The sequence below is a fragment of the Leptidea sinapis genome, chromosome 42, assembly GCF_905404315.1.
Source record: "Leptidea sinapis chromosome 42, ilLepSina1.1, whole genome shotgun sequence".
NCBI classification, from domain to species: Eukaryota; Metazoa; Arthropoda; class Insecta; order Lepidoptera; family Pieridae; genus Leptidea; species Leptidea sinapis.
The window spans coordinates 4,389,808-4,404,186 of record NC_066306.1 but is presented as its reverse complement, the minus strand read 5'-3'; the positions used below and the strand labels follow the sequence as shown (position 1 = coordinate 4,404,186).

The 14,379-nt window shown below is 38.6% G+C and overlaps 1 protein-coding gene across 1 annotated transcript; it reads left to right on the top strand.

Moving 5' to 3' along the window:
• Positions 1–1,327: 1,327 nt before the first annotated feature.
• On the top strand, positions 1,328–13,939 carry LOC126976835 (NADH dehydrogenase [ubiquinone] flavoprotein 2, mitochondrial-like). Its single transcript, XM_050825459.1, has 6 exons — positions 1,328–1,460; positions 1,560–1,682; positions 10,064–10,251; positions 11,109–11,316; positions 13,105–13,181; positions 13,753–13,939. Exons 1-6 carry the CDS (start codon positions 1,407–1,409, stop codon positions 13,853–13,855), a joined length of 753 nt encoding a protein of 250 aa, XP_050681416.1. The 5' UTR covers positions 1,328–1,406; the 3' UTR covers positions 13,856–13,939.
• The last annotated feature ends 440 nt before the right edge of the window (positions 13,940–14,379 follow it).

The following is a 14,379-nucleotide window of genomic DNA, read 5'->3' as shown; positions in this document are numbered from 1 at the left end:
TAACATTATAACTCAACATTTTATATAGTTTGAAATAGTAGCATTTACAGTATGGCGATTGGCGACGAAGTATAATCCGGCTAAGTTTGAAAGCAAACAGTTGCTAAAAACGTAGTGGATTTTGGCTATCTCCATTTTTTTAACCGACTTCAAAAAAGGAGGAAGTTCTCAACTCGTCGGACATTTTTTATGTTTGTTATCTCAAAACTTCCGACTGGGTTTCCTCTTGTGTACTTCCATTGGAATTTGGTCCAGATCTGACAATGGCATCCATGAGAAAACCATAAAAGTCTTAAATTTGCTATACGTATGTGAGTGATAAATTTACGAATAACTCAATATCGCGCCAACCAATTTCGATGATTCTTTTTTTGTTGGAAAGATATACTTCAAAAGTAGTTTGATGAGTGTTTGGTTAAGTTCTGATAATGGAATCCATGACAAAGTAACGGAACTCTTCAATTCTTAGTAGCAAATTAACGATACTCGGCCGAAACTTTTTATTATTATATTTAAGTCATCTACCATAACATAGCTATGTATATCAAGTAATTGTCGTAGTCGAATATGGGACTCCTTAAAGACTTACAGTAATTGCAAAGCGTTTACATTCATTGCCGCATTGAAAAATTTAGTATATAGACAAATTGTTAGTAAGAGTATTTTAAATTCACTTAAAATAAAAAAAAAAATTAACAAAACAACTGACTTCAAAACCACTATTCCAAAATAATAGATAGAATAATCCCTAAAAAGTATAAAATTATTGCGTATTTTTATACAATCTAATTAATTAATTTAATTTAACATCATACATAGTTATAGGTGAGATGTGCTTGAGTCGTGAGGAGACGAGAGCGAGTCGCGGCAGAAGGACAAGGATTCCAAAAATAACAAGAATCGTAACTAGAACTAGTGTTTTTGAAGTCAGTTGTTTTTTTGTTAAATATGTTTTTATTTTTAAATTTTTTAGAAGATTATAGCCATCATCTGTCAATCTATCAATGACTGCATGTTTCATACAATCGAGTCGCTTTTTTCTTAGAGAGTTTCGCTAGGCTGCAAACTACTAACTTGCTACTAACTATCGTATATTTACATTTGAGAAACAGTCATAAAAAATTTGGGGATGAATCATAATGGCAGTACTTACAGAAAGAACTTCACATTATTTCATATCATCGCGTTGAAATTCTACAATATTTTAACACTATTTTACAATATTTTGACACAAATCATTTATTCCTTTAAGGTTATATTGAATAAAGACTTCATGGTTAGGTGTTTCAAGATAAATATGTATGTCATTACTTGACTGACATTTAGAAATAAATCGGATAATATTTCGCTATTTGTTAAATATTATTACAGGCTTTTCAAAGTTAGTTGATTACAGATTTATTTTAATGGCTACAACGCTACTAAGTACATGTAAATCCTTTTCTAAACTTGGCACCTACGTAAGTATTATATTAAAATAGCACTAACATTTTATTTTTTTATTTAGTTTGTATTTTCAGTCTAGCAAATAGGTACAACTAAAATTATTCTTCTTTCAGGTTCCTCATACAATACGAAACTTGTCGACCACTAGACTTCTTAAAAGTGAACTTGTGGTTCATCGTGATAGTCCGGATAATAATGCCAGCACGCCTTTTGAATTCACCGAAGCTAACATGTCGGTAATGCATCAATTTGCTTACATTCAGATTTTTTTAACAAATATTGTGTTAACATTGATAGTCTGTTATGAGGTTAAGACTTAGTGTCCCATAGCTTGAGGGGGGGAACCAGGAGAAGGGCAAGTGGGCGAGGCGGGTACACCCTCCCCTCACTAATTTGGTGAGGAAAGAAAGGGAAAGAGGGGAAAACTCCTACAGTTCGGTTTTGGTAGTTGTTTTAACTGTTCTAAAATAGCCTAACCTAACAAATTTTTATAACTTGTAATTGTTAGAACTTCCATCCGTGATTACATTGCTACTATTCTTATTATAAGTTAATGCACAGTTTTCAAGTACATAACGAAAAAAAAATTGATCCCCAAAACGCGAAGGCACGCAAATAAAACGAACGCGGGCGGCGGGTGGCTAAAAACTGTAAATTGTAAATGTAAAACAGTGAAATGAAACGTGGAAATAGTCTGGAACAGACTAGACGGCTTCATCAATAATTTATTTTTAGACTAAAAAGGCTAGAGCCCAGACTTGACGGCCTGTTAAAAAAGTGTGTGTGTGTAATCTTTACGCGCGATTGAAGTAAAACTTAATTTTAATTAACTTATAGAATAATTAACAGATATATACATATATCCTTTTTTTGCTTATCTGAAAGCTCATAGACAAAATATGTTATTTTCGTTTGCCCTTGCTTGTCCCACCTATTCTAGGACATCCAGTTTATACTATATATTGTTGCGTAGCAACCCTTCGAAGTATATGACGAGAGTTGTCAAACTTCAAGACATTGTTAATTTCAACAGCTCCGTCAGCAATACTCGTAGCTCAGCGGAAAAGTGTTTACTTTAGACGCTGTAGACCCGGGTTCGATACACCTACCAGTGTATGGATTTTTTTTGGGTTTTGTAAAGTTAAAGGAAATTTCTAGTATGTTCAGAATCAAATCGAACAGAAAAAAAAGGATGGAAAATGTGTAAGCAGGATAAAAATAGTTAAAAGAATTTACTAGTACAATTTAAATTTAAAGATGGAATTGGAGGATCATTTTGAAAATAGAACGGATCCGGGGGTATATAAGCCGTACTAAGCGTGGCCTACGGCAGTTCTAGTTCTGACTCGAAAGTGTAAAGAAGAAGAAGATGAAGAAAAGAAGAAGCAGTGAAAAGTGGAAGTGTTCCAAGAAGAAGAAGATAGAAGAGACTTAGTGTTCGGTGCGGTGTGACGCGTTGAAGGTACCGCCGCCCACAAGAGGAACAGCGGCAGACCGGCGAAGCGCAAGTTCAGAAAAAGTGAACGCAAATAAAGACTCGTTCCTATAAGCGGAGTATTATTTCCAATCCCTGACCCACTCCCGAGTCAATTGGTGTCAGAAGTGGGATTGGAATGATGCCATTAGTGCCCAGGAACGAGAAAGGAGTGACCACGCGAGCGGGAGCAGCTGCAGCGGCAGAGGACGAGTCAGAAACATCCAGCTCTGGACTCAGTGCGACCGTTTCAGCACCGCAGGCTCCTGCCGTAGACATCAGCGCGCTCATGCAGCAGATGGCCGCCATGATGCAAGAGCAAGCGCGCCGACAGGAGGAGCAGCTGCGGGCCTTGCAAGAGGAACAAGCGCGCCGACAGAGGGAGCAAGCGCGCCGACAGGAGGAGCAAGCGCGCCGACAGGAGGAGCAAGCCCGCCGACAGGAGGAGCAGCTGCTGGGCTTGAAAGAGGAGCAAGCGCGCCAACAGGAGGAACAAGCACGCCGACAGGAGGAGCAGCTGCGAGGCATGAAGGCCTCTCCAAAGACATTTTATCCGTTGTGCAGAAAAACTCCACCCGTATTGACGCTGTGGAAAAAGAGATCGCCCGGATTGACAGTGTGGAAAAGAAGATGGACAAAGTTGAAGAGAACTTTCAACGGAAGATGGGAGAGATGGAAGTTACCATTAATCAGCTCAGTGGGAGGGTCGTGTGTCCTTTAGCCAACACAGGAGTTTCGTGCGGAACCACATCGAGCAGAAATTTAAAAGTACCTCCCTACGACGGCAAGTCTTCCTGGGCTGCCTTTAAGCTACAATTGGAGACGGTCAGAAGAGCCTGCGGTTGGAGTGACCAAGAAGCGCTCTCTGCCCTCACACTAGCGCTCCGTGGCGAAGCACTCTCCGTATTGGAAGCACTCGGCGCTGGGAAGGAGGAAGTGACCTACACAGACCTTATTGACGCGTTGGAGGCACGCTATGGTGATAAACACCTCGAACATGCGTACCGGGCGCAACTTAAGGACCGCAGTCAAAGGGCCAGCGAAACTCTACAGCAGTGGTCCGTGGAAGCCGAGAAACTAGTGCGTAAAGCATATCAGTCGTCGCCAGCTGCAATAGAAGAAATGCTGCTCCAAGTTTTCATCGATGGAATACGGGACGCCGAAGTTAGAGCAGCCGTACGATTGAGTCATCATACCAGCTTGAAGAAAGCGGTGGCACATGCGTTGGAAGTGGAAGCGGTTCGCCACGATTCTCGGGCGTTGAGACTCCGCAAAATTGTACCAGCAGATTCCAGCCGAAGGCAAGCATATAACCCAGTATGCTATGGTTGTGGGGAGCGAGGACACATTAGGAGCACTTGCCCCAGGCGTGTGAGCATAACGCAAAGTAGGAAGGATGCGGCGGTCTCAACATCACCGCTGGAGCAGCAGGAAAACTAGAAAAGGCCAGGGCAGTGGGGTGGGCGCTGGCCGGTAGAACCAAAGCCCCAAGGATCTTCGTTAAGCAGACATGTGACGGAAACACTTTAGTTATAGAAGGAATGATAAATGGAAAATCTTGCCGTTTCACTTTGGATACGGGAGCCTCACGTACAGTCGTTAGCCAAAGAGGACTAGAGAGCATCGGAAGACGACATATGCGAGAAAATGTAAACTTAACACTCACAACAGCTACCGGCCAGCGCATACCAGTCCAGGGCGAGAAGGTCGTGGCCATGAAAATCGGGGATACGTTGTACTGGCAAAAGGTGGTAATCGCGGATATCACAGATGACTGCATCATTGGGTTGGATTTTCTTCGAAATCATCAGTGTACCATTGACATGAAAAATGGTGTATTGAAGCATGGAGGTGAAGAAATTCCAATAAAAGGCGGAACTATTGGGAAAGTGTTGTGCTTAAGAGACACTACTTTAAATCCGAGATCGCAGACCCTAGTCCCGGTAGTCCTGCCAAGGGATGACAAAGGAAGACCTTGTAAATGCGCTATAATAGAAAGAGAGACATCGGACACGACATGGATCCCAGCCAGGACTGTTGTGGGTAAATCCCAGATTGCGATGGTTCCCGTGTTTAATCCTCATGAGGACAAGCAAATCATTAGGAAGGGAACAGTGATCGGAGCTTGTGAGGAGATAGCTTGGTTAAGAAAGTGTGAAGAAGGGAGGAAGACCGGAGCTGCAAACCAGGATATGAACATACAGAAACTTCTGGATGGCTGTAAGGACAATCTTACCAAGCTACAGTTAATAAAAGCGAGAAATTTCCTGCTACGCTACTCCGGGATTTTCTCAAAGAACGACGGGGACATCGGAAGAACTGGTTTGGTGAAACACAAGATCGACACAGGAGACACTGTTCCGATACGGCAAAGACCAAGACGTATTCCGTTTGTACGCGAACAAGAAGTGGAATACATGATTCGGGATATGAAAGAAAATGGTGTGATAGAACCGTCGTCGAGTCCATGGTGTTCTCCAGTGGTTCTGGTGAAGAAGAAGGATGGATCAACTAGATTTTGTGTGGACTATCGGCGTCTGATTGATGTTACTAAGAAGGTCAGTTATCCATTGCCAAGAATCCATGACACCTTAGATTCACTTTGTGGCATGACGTGGTTCACTACTCTGGATTTGAAAAGTCGTTACTGGCAAGTTGATCTGGACCCTAAAGACAAGGAGAAGACGGCTTTTTCAACGGGAAAAGGGTTATGGCAGTTCAAAACAATGCCCTTCGGATTATGCAACGCCCCAGCTACTTTCGAAAGGTTGATGGAGTATGTGCTGGCAGGTATGTTGGGAGAAACCTGCCTTGTCTACTTGGATGACATAATCATTATGGGACGAAGTTTTGAAGATCATCTTAAGAAGCTCGAAAAAGTCTTCGCAAAACTGCAGGGTGCCAACTTGAAGTCGAGTCCAAAGGAATGTTCCTTCTTTCAACGTCAGGTGAATTACTTGGGGCACGTTATCTCGGAGCAAGGCGTTGCGACGGATCCTGCCAAGAAAAATGCTGTCAAGGACTGGCCGACGCCGACAGAAAAGACACATGTGAGAGCATTCCTTGGACTTTGCTCTTATTATCGACGCTTTGTGAAAGGGTTTTCCGATGTTGCTAAGCCCTTACATCGACTGACGGAGGAGTAAAGAGCCTTTTCCTGGGATGAAGACTGCGAAAAAGCTTTCTTAGAGTTGAAGAAACGACTATGTGAATCACCTATCCTCGTATATCCTGACACGGAGGGAAGATTCATAGTAGATACTGATGCTAGCAATTGTGGAATTGGTGGAGTGTTATCTCAGAAGAGGGGAGATCAAGAAGTTGTAATTGCATACTTTAGCAAATCTTTATCGAAGCCGGAGAGAAACTACTGTGTAACTCGTAGGGAGTTACTTGCCATGGTAAAGACATTAAAAAAAAGTCATTGCCATTTTAAAAAGTACTTGTTGGGTCGCAAATTACTCGTAAGGACTGATCATGCCGCCTTGGTTACTAGAATTCAAGAATCCGGAAGGACAAGTGGCCAGATGGATTGAGCAACTTCAAGAGTATGACTTTGAAATCGAACATCGAGGAGGAAAAACTCATGGAAACGCAGATGCTTTATCTAGAAGACCTTGTCCGGTGGAATGCAAACATTGCATTCGTCAGGAGGAGAAAGAAAATCCAATAATCCGACTGATCAGAACAGATTCGATCGATGGGAACTGGAGCAACGATGCAATGAGGAGAGCTCAGGAAGATGATAAGGATCTACAACCACTTTTACATTGGCTAGCAAGTGGATCACTCAAACCAAAATGGTCTGAAGTGGCTAGACACAGTACGGCTACCAAGAGTCTCTGGGCACAATGGAATAGTTTGGTGATGCATGACGGGTTGCTCTGCCGGAAATGGGAAACCCCGCAAGGAAAGAATTGCCATCTGCAACTGGTCGTTCCCAGGGAGAAGGTGAACGAGATCCTGAGAGCTTATCACGATGGTTCTTCAGGTGCACATTTAGGAATAAGAAGAACTCTCATGAAAATTAAAGAACGATTTTACTGGTTGCATTGCCGTGATGATGTGGAAGACTGGTGCCGTAAATGCAAGAGTTGTGCAGCTGTCAAAGGACCTCAAACCCGGAGCAGAGGAGCTATGAAGTTGTATAATGTTGGGGCTCCGTGGGAGAGAGTAGCTCTGGATATAGCCGGACCGTTTCCAGTCACCAAAGCTGGAAGCCGTTACATAATGGTGATGATGGATTATTTCACGAAGTGGCCGGAAGCATTTGCTCTACCGAATCAAGAAGCAGTTACCGTTGCGACGAAGCTGGTGTATGAAGTTTTCTGCAGATTCGGTGTGCCTTTGGAGTTGCACAGTGACCAAGGGCGGAACTTCGAGTCACAAGTATTTCAAGAAGTTTGCAAGATCTTGGGAATCCATAAGACCAGAACCACGCCATATCATCCACAGTCGGACGGGATGGTGGAGAGGTTTAACCAAACATTGGAGCGACATCTGGCAAAAGTAGTGGACAGTCATCAGGATAACTGGGATGAGTACATTCCACTGTTTCTTATGTCGTATATAAGCGCAATACACGAGACAACAACGGTGACTCCTGCGTACGCCAATTTTGGAAGGGAATTGAAATTGCCAGCTGATTTACTCTCAGGCTGTCCACCGGATACTCCGAAAAGTATAACAGAATATGTGGATGAGTTACGGAAAAAAATGGTTGACATCTACGAGGAAATTAGAACAAATGGGCTTAAGGCAAGTGAACGGATGAAGACCCGCTACGATCGAAGAGCTAATATTCCTAGTTTTGAAGAGGGAACCCTGATTTGGTTACACAATCCTGTAAGGCGAAAGGGGAAGTCTCCGAAGCTCCAACCAAGTTGGGAGGGACCATATAAAGTAATCACAAGGATAAATGATGTGACTCTCAGGATCCAGAGTACCCCTCGAAGTCCCCCGAAAATCGTACATGTCGATCGGGTGGCTAAGTACTACGGAAGCAACGATGATCGGGACGATCATGTCTTGGGAGGGGGCAGTGTTGCGTAGCAACCCTTCGAAGTATATGACGAGAGTTGTCAAACTTCAACACATTGTTAATTTCAACAGCTCCGTCAGCAATACTCGTAGCTCAGCGGAAAAGTGTTTACTTTAGACGCTGTAGACCCGGGTTCGATACACCTACCAGTGTATGGATTTTTTTGGGTTTTGTGAAGTTAAAGAAAATTTCTAGTAAGTTCAGGATCAAATCGAACAGAAAAAAAAGGATGGAAAATGTGTAAGCAGGATAAAAATAGTTAAAAGAATTTTCTAGTACAATTTAAATTTAAAGATGGAATGGGAGGATCATTTTGAAAATAGAATGGATCCTGGGGTATATAAGCCGCACTAAGCGTGGCCTACGGCAGTTCTAGTTCTGACTCTAAAGTGTAAAGAAGAAAAGAAGAAGCAGTGAAAAGTGGAAGTGTTCCAAGAAGAAGAAGATAGAAGAGACTTAGTGTTCAGTGCGGTGTGACGCGTTGAAGGTAACGCCGCCCACAAGAGGAACAGCGGCAGACCGGCGAAGCGCAAGTTCAGAAAAAGTGAACGCAAATAAAGACTCATTCCTATAAGCGGAGTATTATTTCCAATCCCTGATCCACTCCCGTGTCAATATATTATATATACTTTAAAAGTTGAAAGACAAGAAGAATTAATTTATGCCATTACTAATATACTTACATTATTTAAAGCCGTGTTTTAATAAATAATTGAATAAAATTAATAAGAAATTGAAGATTAAATTATTATTATAACACATATTAATATAACGTTGTTATTGAATACTAGCTGACCTGAAAAACGAATCTATTACAAAAGATTTCATTGAGATCAGTCGAATAGTTTAGGAGTTATTAGAGAACATACAAACAAACATGCTCTTATATATAGATTAACGAATATGGCTGTATGAGCTCGAACCTTTTTGTCAAGGGACACCCGGATGGAACGAAGTTCCTTTCGATTAATTAGTGAAGGAATTGTAGTAAAATTTTATATATATTAATTTTAAATTTTATTTTTTAAATTAATTATTAAATATATATATATATATATATATATAATATATAATATATTATATATATTATTTATATTAATTATTATAAGAAAATTATTAATATTATATTATTTAATATTTATAATATTATTTTATAACATTTCTTATAATTAATATATATATTAATAATTTAATTATAAATTTAATATTAAATAAATTAATAATATTATTATTAATATAATAATAAAAAATATTATTATTATTTAATATCCATTTATAACAGACAGACAGAGAAACATGCGCACGCCGCACAGCTTACAATAGCTTACTATAGCAAAAAGTGTCGTGACAACTTTTCGTAAGAATTTTTTCCGTCTATTCACAACGCGCGATAAGGAACTTCGTTCCAATTAACGAATGTCGCATAAGTCAGACTGAGAACTTTTATTACAAAAGTAGTCTTAAATAAACAAATACACTTGGAGATTTTCAAGCAAGCAAGCAATTTGAAACAATTTTTTTAAACCATTAAATTATAATGGTTAAAAATTGTTTCGGTTGACTTTTGAAAAATATGCTGAGTTACCCCCAGGTCACGCCTAAGGAAGTTCTAATTTTTTCTATGATTTTTTGTTTATTTCTTTAATGCAATGTTTATTCTTTCGTAGTTACTAGTTGCGTGAATATTCCTGTGTTCTGATTCGTATTCAGCTTTTAGCCTTGCAAAGCTATGCCAGCGATCATGTAGCGTTTTATTTCCATGATATACCCATTTTCGGTTAGAATGTTTAACGTAATTTTCTAGAAAATGGTGCATTACCTTGTAATAAGAGTTTAATCATTATAATCGTGGACTAAAGCTCTATCAACTTCAATATTTTTACCTCCTAATTCGTGCTACGGAATACTAAGTTCAACTCTGTTATGATTCTTAGCAAAAAATATCTTTTTATTTTCTTTTGATGTTCAATGTACATTACATTTACTATTTAAATTAAAAGATAATGCAACAAGCTTTTCATACAACCTTTTCTATGATAACAATTTATGTAATATAGTTTTGTAACCTTTAGAGCGACAGCTAATTATACTTTATATGTTAGAGGATATGTGCGTTGATTAAAAACTATCCTGAGGGTTGCCAGCGATCAGCCTTATTTGGAGCATTGGACATTGTTCAAAGACAAATCGGCTGGGTTCCTATATCAGCTATGCACAAGGTCGCCGAGGTGCTTCGTATACCACGAATGAGAGTATACGAGTGGGCAACGTTTTATACGATGTATAAAAGGTAAAGTTTTCATTTATTACTCAGTCTGGCCATAAATACTGTTACAATTAAAAATAAACAAAATATAAAAAAAAATATTGAAGTAGGCGTTACTATGCGGAAATCCACTATTATCCAAATTCGACACGTGTTTCGCCTCTACACGAGGCATCCTCAGGACGCGTTGACTCGCCAAAATCTAGCAGTCTCCTGCCAGTCTCGTGTCGAATTGAAAACTCAAATCATTTGGATAAACAAAATATTACATTTGAAACTGGAATGTGATGGATTTTTTAAAGACTGAGCGGAAAGAACACTCAAAAAAACTAATAACATTCGCAGAATTATGGATTTAGCAAAATAACGACTAATTAAAACAGTTTTATCGTACCTAATTAATATGTTGCCTAAAATGCAGTGTTTTGATCTAAAAATTACTTCAAATTTCATCGATATTCCGATTTATTCTAGTAATATTAATATCACATTTTAAAATGGTTTATGTTTACTTTAATTATCTAACAAACTTTCAATGAATATCAACTTAGATATTTAATAAAATTAATATGGGCCGACAGAAATATAGATAATATTTTCACAGATATAATCTGCCACTAACATCAAAAAATACTTTCAAGATTAAAATAATTCCAAGTGATAGGTTAATGAGCTTACAAAATAATTCTGTGAAAAAAAAAATGTAGAATAAGAGAAAACGAGAGTGCTTTAGAACGAAAATAAATTACGAAATAATCAAAAAATCACCGTTCGCGTAACGCTAGCGTTTGAACGTAATTCTCTTGTCACGCATTCTCCAGCTTACTCCGCAAGTCAAACGTGTGTAAAGAACTTTTACTTCCAAAAGATTTAATTTTCAGGCGATACAGAGGCAAGTATAACATTAAGGTTTGTGTAACGACACCATGTATGCTTCTCGGCTCTGACGTCATTCTCCGTGCGGTAGAACAGGCCACATGCTGCTACACTGGGAAACTGTCTCCAGATGGAATGTTCGGAGTGGACACGGTGCAGTGCCAGGGCGCATGCGCGAACGCTCCTTTGATGGTTGTCGACGATGATTACTACGTGAGTGAAGCTGGAGTCTTGCCAACGTATAAATAATAGTTGTAGCTTCTGTTGCTCGAGGTATACTAGCTACGTTGCAACATAATTACTATAGAGATAATAACTATTAATAATAAAGCGAGTCTTACCTTATTTTGGACATAGTTCCAACTTTCAAAGCAACGAGTATAAAATAGTGCATTTTATGTAGGATGATAAGTTCTATTATTTTATTTTAGTTATCTATCATCCCAAGTAGTATAATTATTAACAATTTGTTATGTTTTAAAGTGATAACTCTCACTTCTGGCATTAATTACACAAATAACATTTGAAAACAAAACAAAATGCGGTGCTCTTGCGTTCCGTGCGAGCGCTCTTCCAACTGAGCCAACCGTCCGAGTGACGTATCGTTGATAAAATCTTGTATGCTTTGTTCAACTCTCAAGTTGTGGTTTCATCTGTCGAACTCTTGTGATTCTTCTGGTGTTACAAGAGAGCATGGGCTGCGGTGATCACTATAAATTGTCACACAGTGATCAGGTGACCAGTATAAATTCTTCTCTTCCATAAAAATGTCCTTATAATTATACTAGCCGTTCTGGCCCGCTTCGAATCGCCGAATTTTAAATGGAAATAGATTCAACAATAAAAAACAAGTAGCCACAAACCATCTAGGATAAATTTCGCATCGAATGGTTGTACATTCATGTCGATAAGATTAGTGGTTTAGGCGTGAAAGAGCCTCAATCAAAGACCATTTACATTAAATATATATTATAAAGATGTGACTAATTGTGACTTGCGATTTATTATGTATCTTTTAGCGCAACAGACTAAAATTTATATTAATCGTTGCAGTTGACGAGTCGATGAGTACATCTAACGCAAAGGAAATCTATATTTTTTTTAAATAAGGGACGAGACTTGCTGCAGGACGATCAGTTGATGGTAATAATGAATGGGAGGCTCCATTGCACAAGATACTGACTAGATTATGGGCACCATAACGGCGCCTATTTCTGCCGTGATGCAGTAATGTGTAAACATTATTATCTTTTGGTCTGACGAGCGCAATTATTGTTGTGCCGTTCAGATTTTTTTGGTTTTTCAAGAATTCTGAGTGGCACTGCATTGTAATGGGCAGAACGTATCAATTACCATCAGCTGAAAGTCCTGCTCGTCTCGTCCCTTATTATCATAAAAAATATACTAGTTTTCGACATAAAAACTTGAAGCAAGTCTTAAGACTTCACGTTGATCTTGCGTTTGTCTGTGGGCATATTAAAAAATATGTGTATGAGAAAAGAGAGAATTCACAAAATATCCTAAAACTTCTGAATTTATTCGTTAGCCTGCTTCCAATTTGTCAAACATTGTTCGGATAAAGCCCAGGTGAGATGAGCGGACATCTTGAAATTGAACAACGTATAACTTATCGTTTGATTGTATAGGTACAGTGGGATCGGTAGTCAGGGCAGTCAAGCCGATATTTATTTGTCGCGTTTACGAATGCACCAAAGCTCAGGTTTTGTTTATATGCTATATTATTAGAAAGCACTGGAAATATTCAGAGCATATGTACTAACATAAAATCTAATAGCAATATATTTAAGCGGAAAAAACGTATGAAGTTAACTTAATCCGCGTAGATGTATATGGCAATCTGACCAATAAATCAAATAAATCGAGAGCCTCAAACAAAGACCATTTTCATTAAATATATATTATAAAGATGTGATTTGTGACTTGCGATTTATTATGTATCTTTTAGCGCAACAGACTAGAATATAATATTAATTGTTGCAGGAGGATGTCACAGTGTGCGACGTATACAGAATAATTGAAACACTAAAGTGTGGAGGTATTCCTCCAGCCGGACCACAGTAAGTCTTAGGCTGAGATCTATAGAACGTACTCAGACTTTACTTACTTAAAATATAGCTTAGTTTTTCGTGAGTAAACTTAAGTACACTCTATAGATATCAGCCTTATACTGCCAATAACCAAACAATAATCTTATAAAACCTTAACTTATTATTACTTATTTACACGCTAAGCGAAATATATAATTCATTGTATTTTAATACATTGGATAGGTAAAAAAATATTTATTTATATATTTATTACACTTTTTTGACAACACTTGACCAAATGTAACTTAACTACTAACTTTATACTAACTATACATAATAACATCATATGGTGCAAATGGCGGCCTTATCACTATTTAGTGCTCTCTTCCAGGCAACCATTTGTAATGCAATAAAAGAAAAAGACAGTACATTATGCGACTCAAACACGCCTAAATACTTATCCATCGGAAACAAAACAAATATAAAATGTTTGAGTTGGAATTCCACGGACTTCTAGCTCATTAGATAGAGTCACTAATCACTGACCAATAGGGGTCATTTTTGGGAAAAGAAAACCGGATAATTATATGTTTCCATACAGAAGTGGGAGATGTGCCGCGGAACCAATATCAGGACAAACGACATTGCTAGAATGTCCTCCGCCACCGGGATTTGGCATTCAGGCATCGCTATGTATGGGATAACCGCCTGCCACTTGCTGAGATTAAATATTTTGGTACACCATAAAATGGTCTAAGTGCAGTAATAAAAGTAAATATTGTATCACATAGATGTCGTTTCCTTGCTCATATCCCCGATGATATTACCGGCTAGCATCATTCAAATTGGACCACAAAATGACATACCAACATACCTGTGCCAGGCTCAGTTCATACTCGTATTATCACTGCTTATATCAAGACATACAAAAGCAAGAATCTTATTTAACTGACTTCATGCTTAGTGCATTTTGTCCAAAATTTGTGATGTAGCGTATTCCTTCTACTGATTAATAAAATATTTACTAAAAGATCTTGTTTTATTGGGAATATTATTTCTTGCAAAGCTAACATAGAGATAATGGGGATTGGGTACGTTTTCAATTAGTAGACACGGACCCATCTGTTTTGATCATATTTGAAAAATTACTCGCTGTATCTCGATGTATATAAATTTCGATTGGTGGTAAATTACTAAGCATAAAAAAGGTAATCGGCCAAGAACAGTT

Excerpts from the sequence above, each read along its gene's own strand:
- LOC126976835 (XM_050825459.1), top strand. The coding sequence starts at position 1,407 with ATGGCTACAACGCTACTAAGTACATGTAAATCCTTTTCTAAACTTGGC. Across the intron at positions 1,461-1,559 it reads TTTCTAAACTTGGCACCTAC|GTTCCTCATACAATACGAAA; the intron begins GTAAGTATTATA and ends TTCTTCTTTCAG. Across the intron at positions 11,317-13,104 it reads TTGTCGACGATGATTACTAC|GAGGATGTCACAGTGTGCGA; the intron begins GTGAGTGAAGCT and ends TAATTGTTGCAG.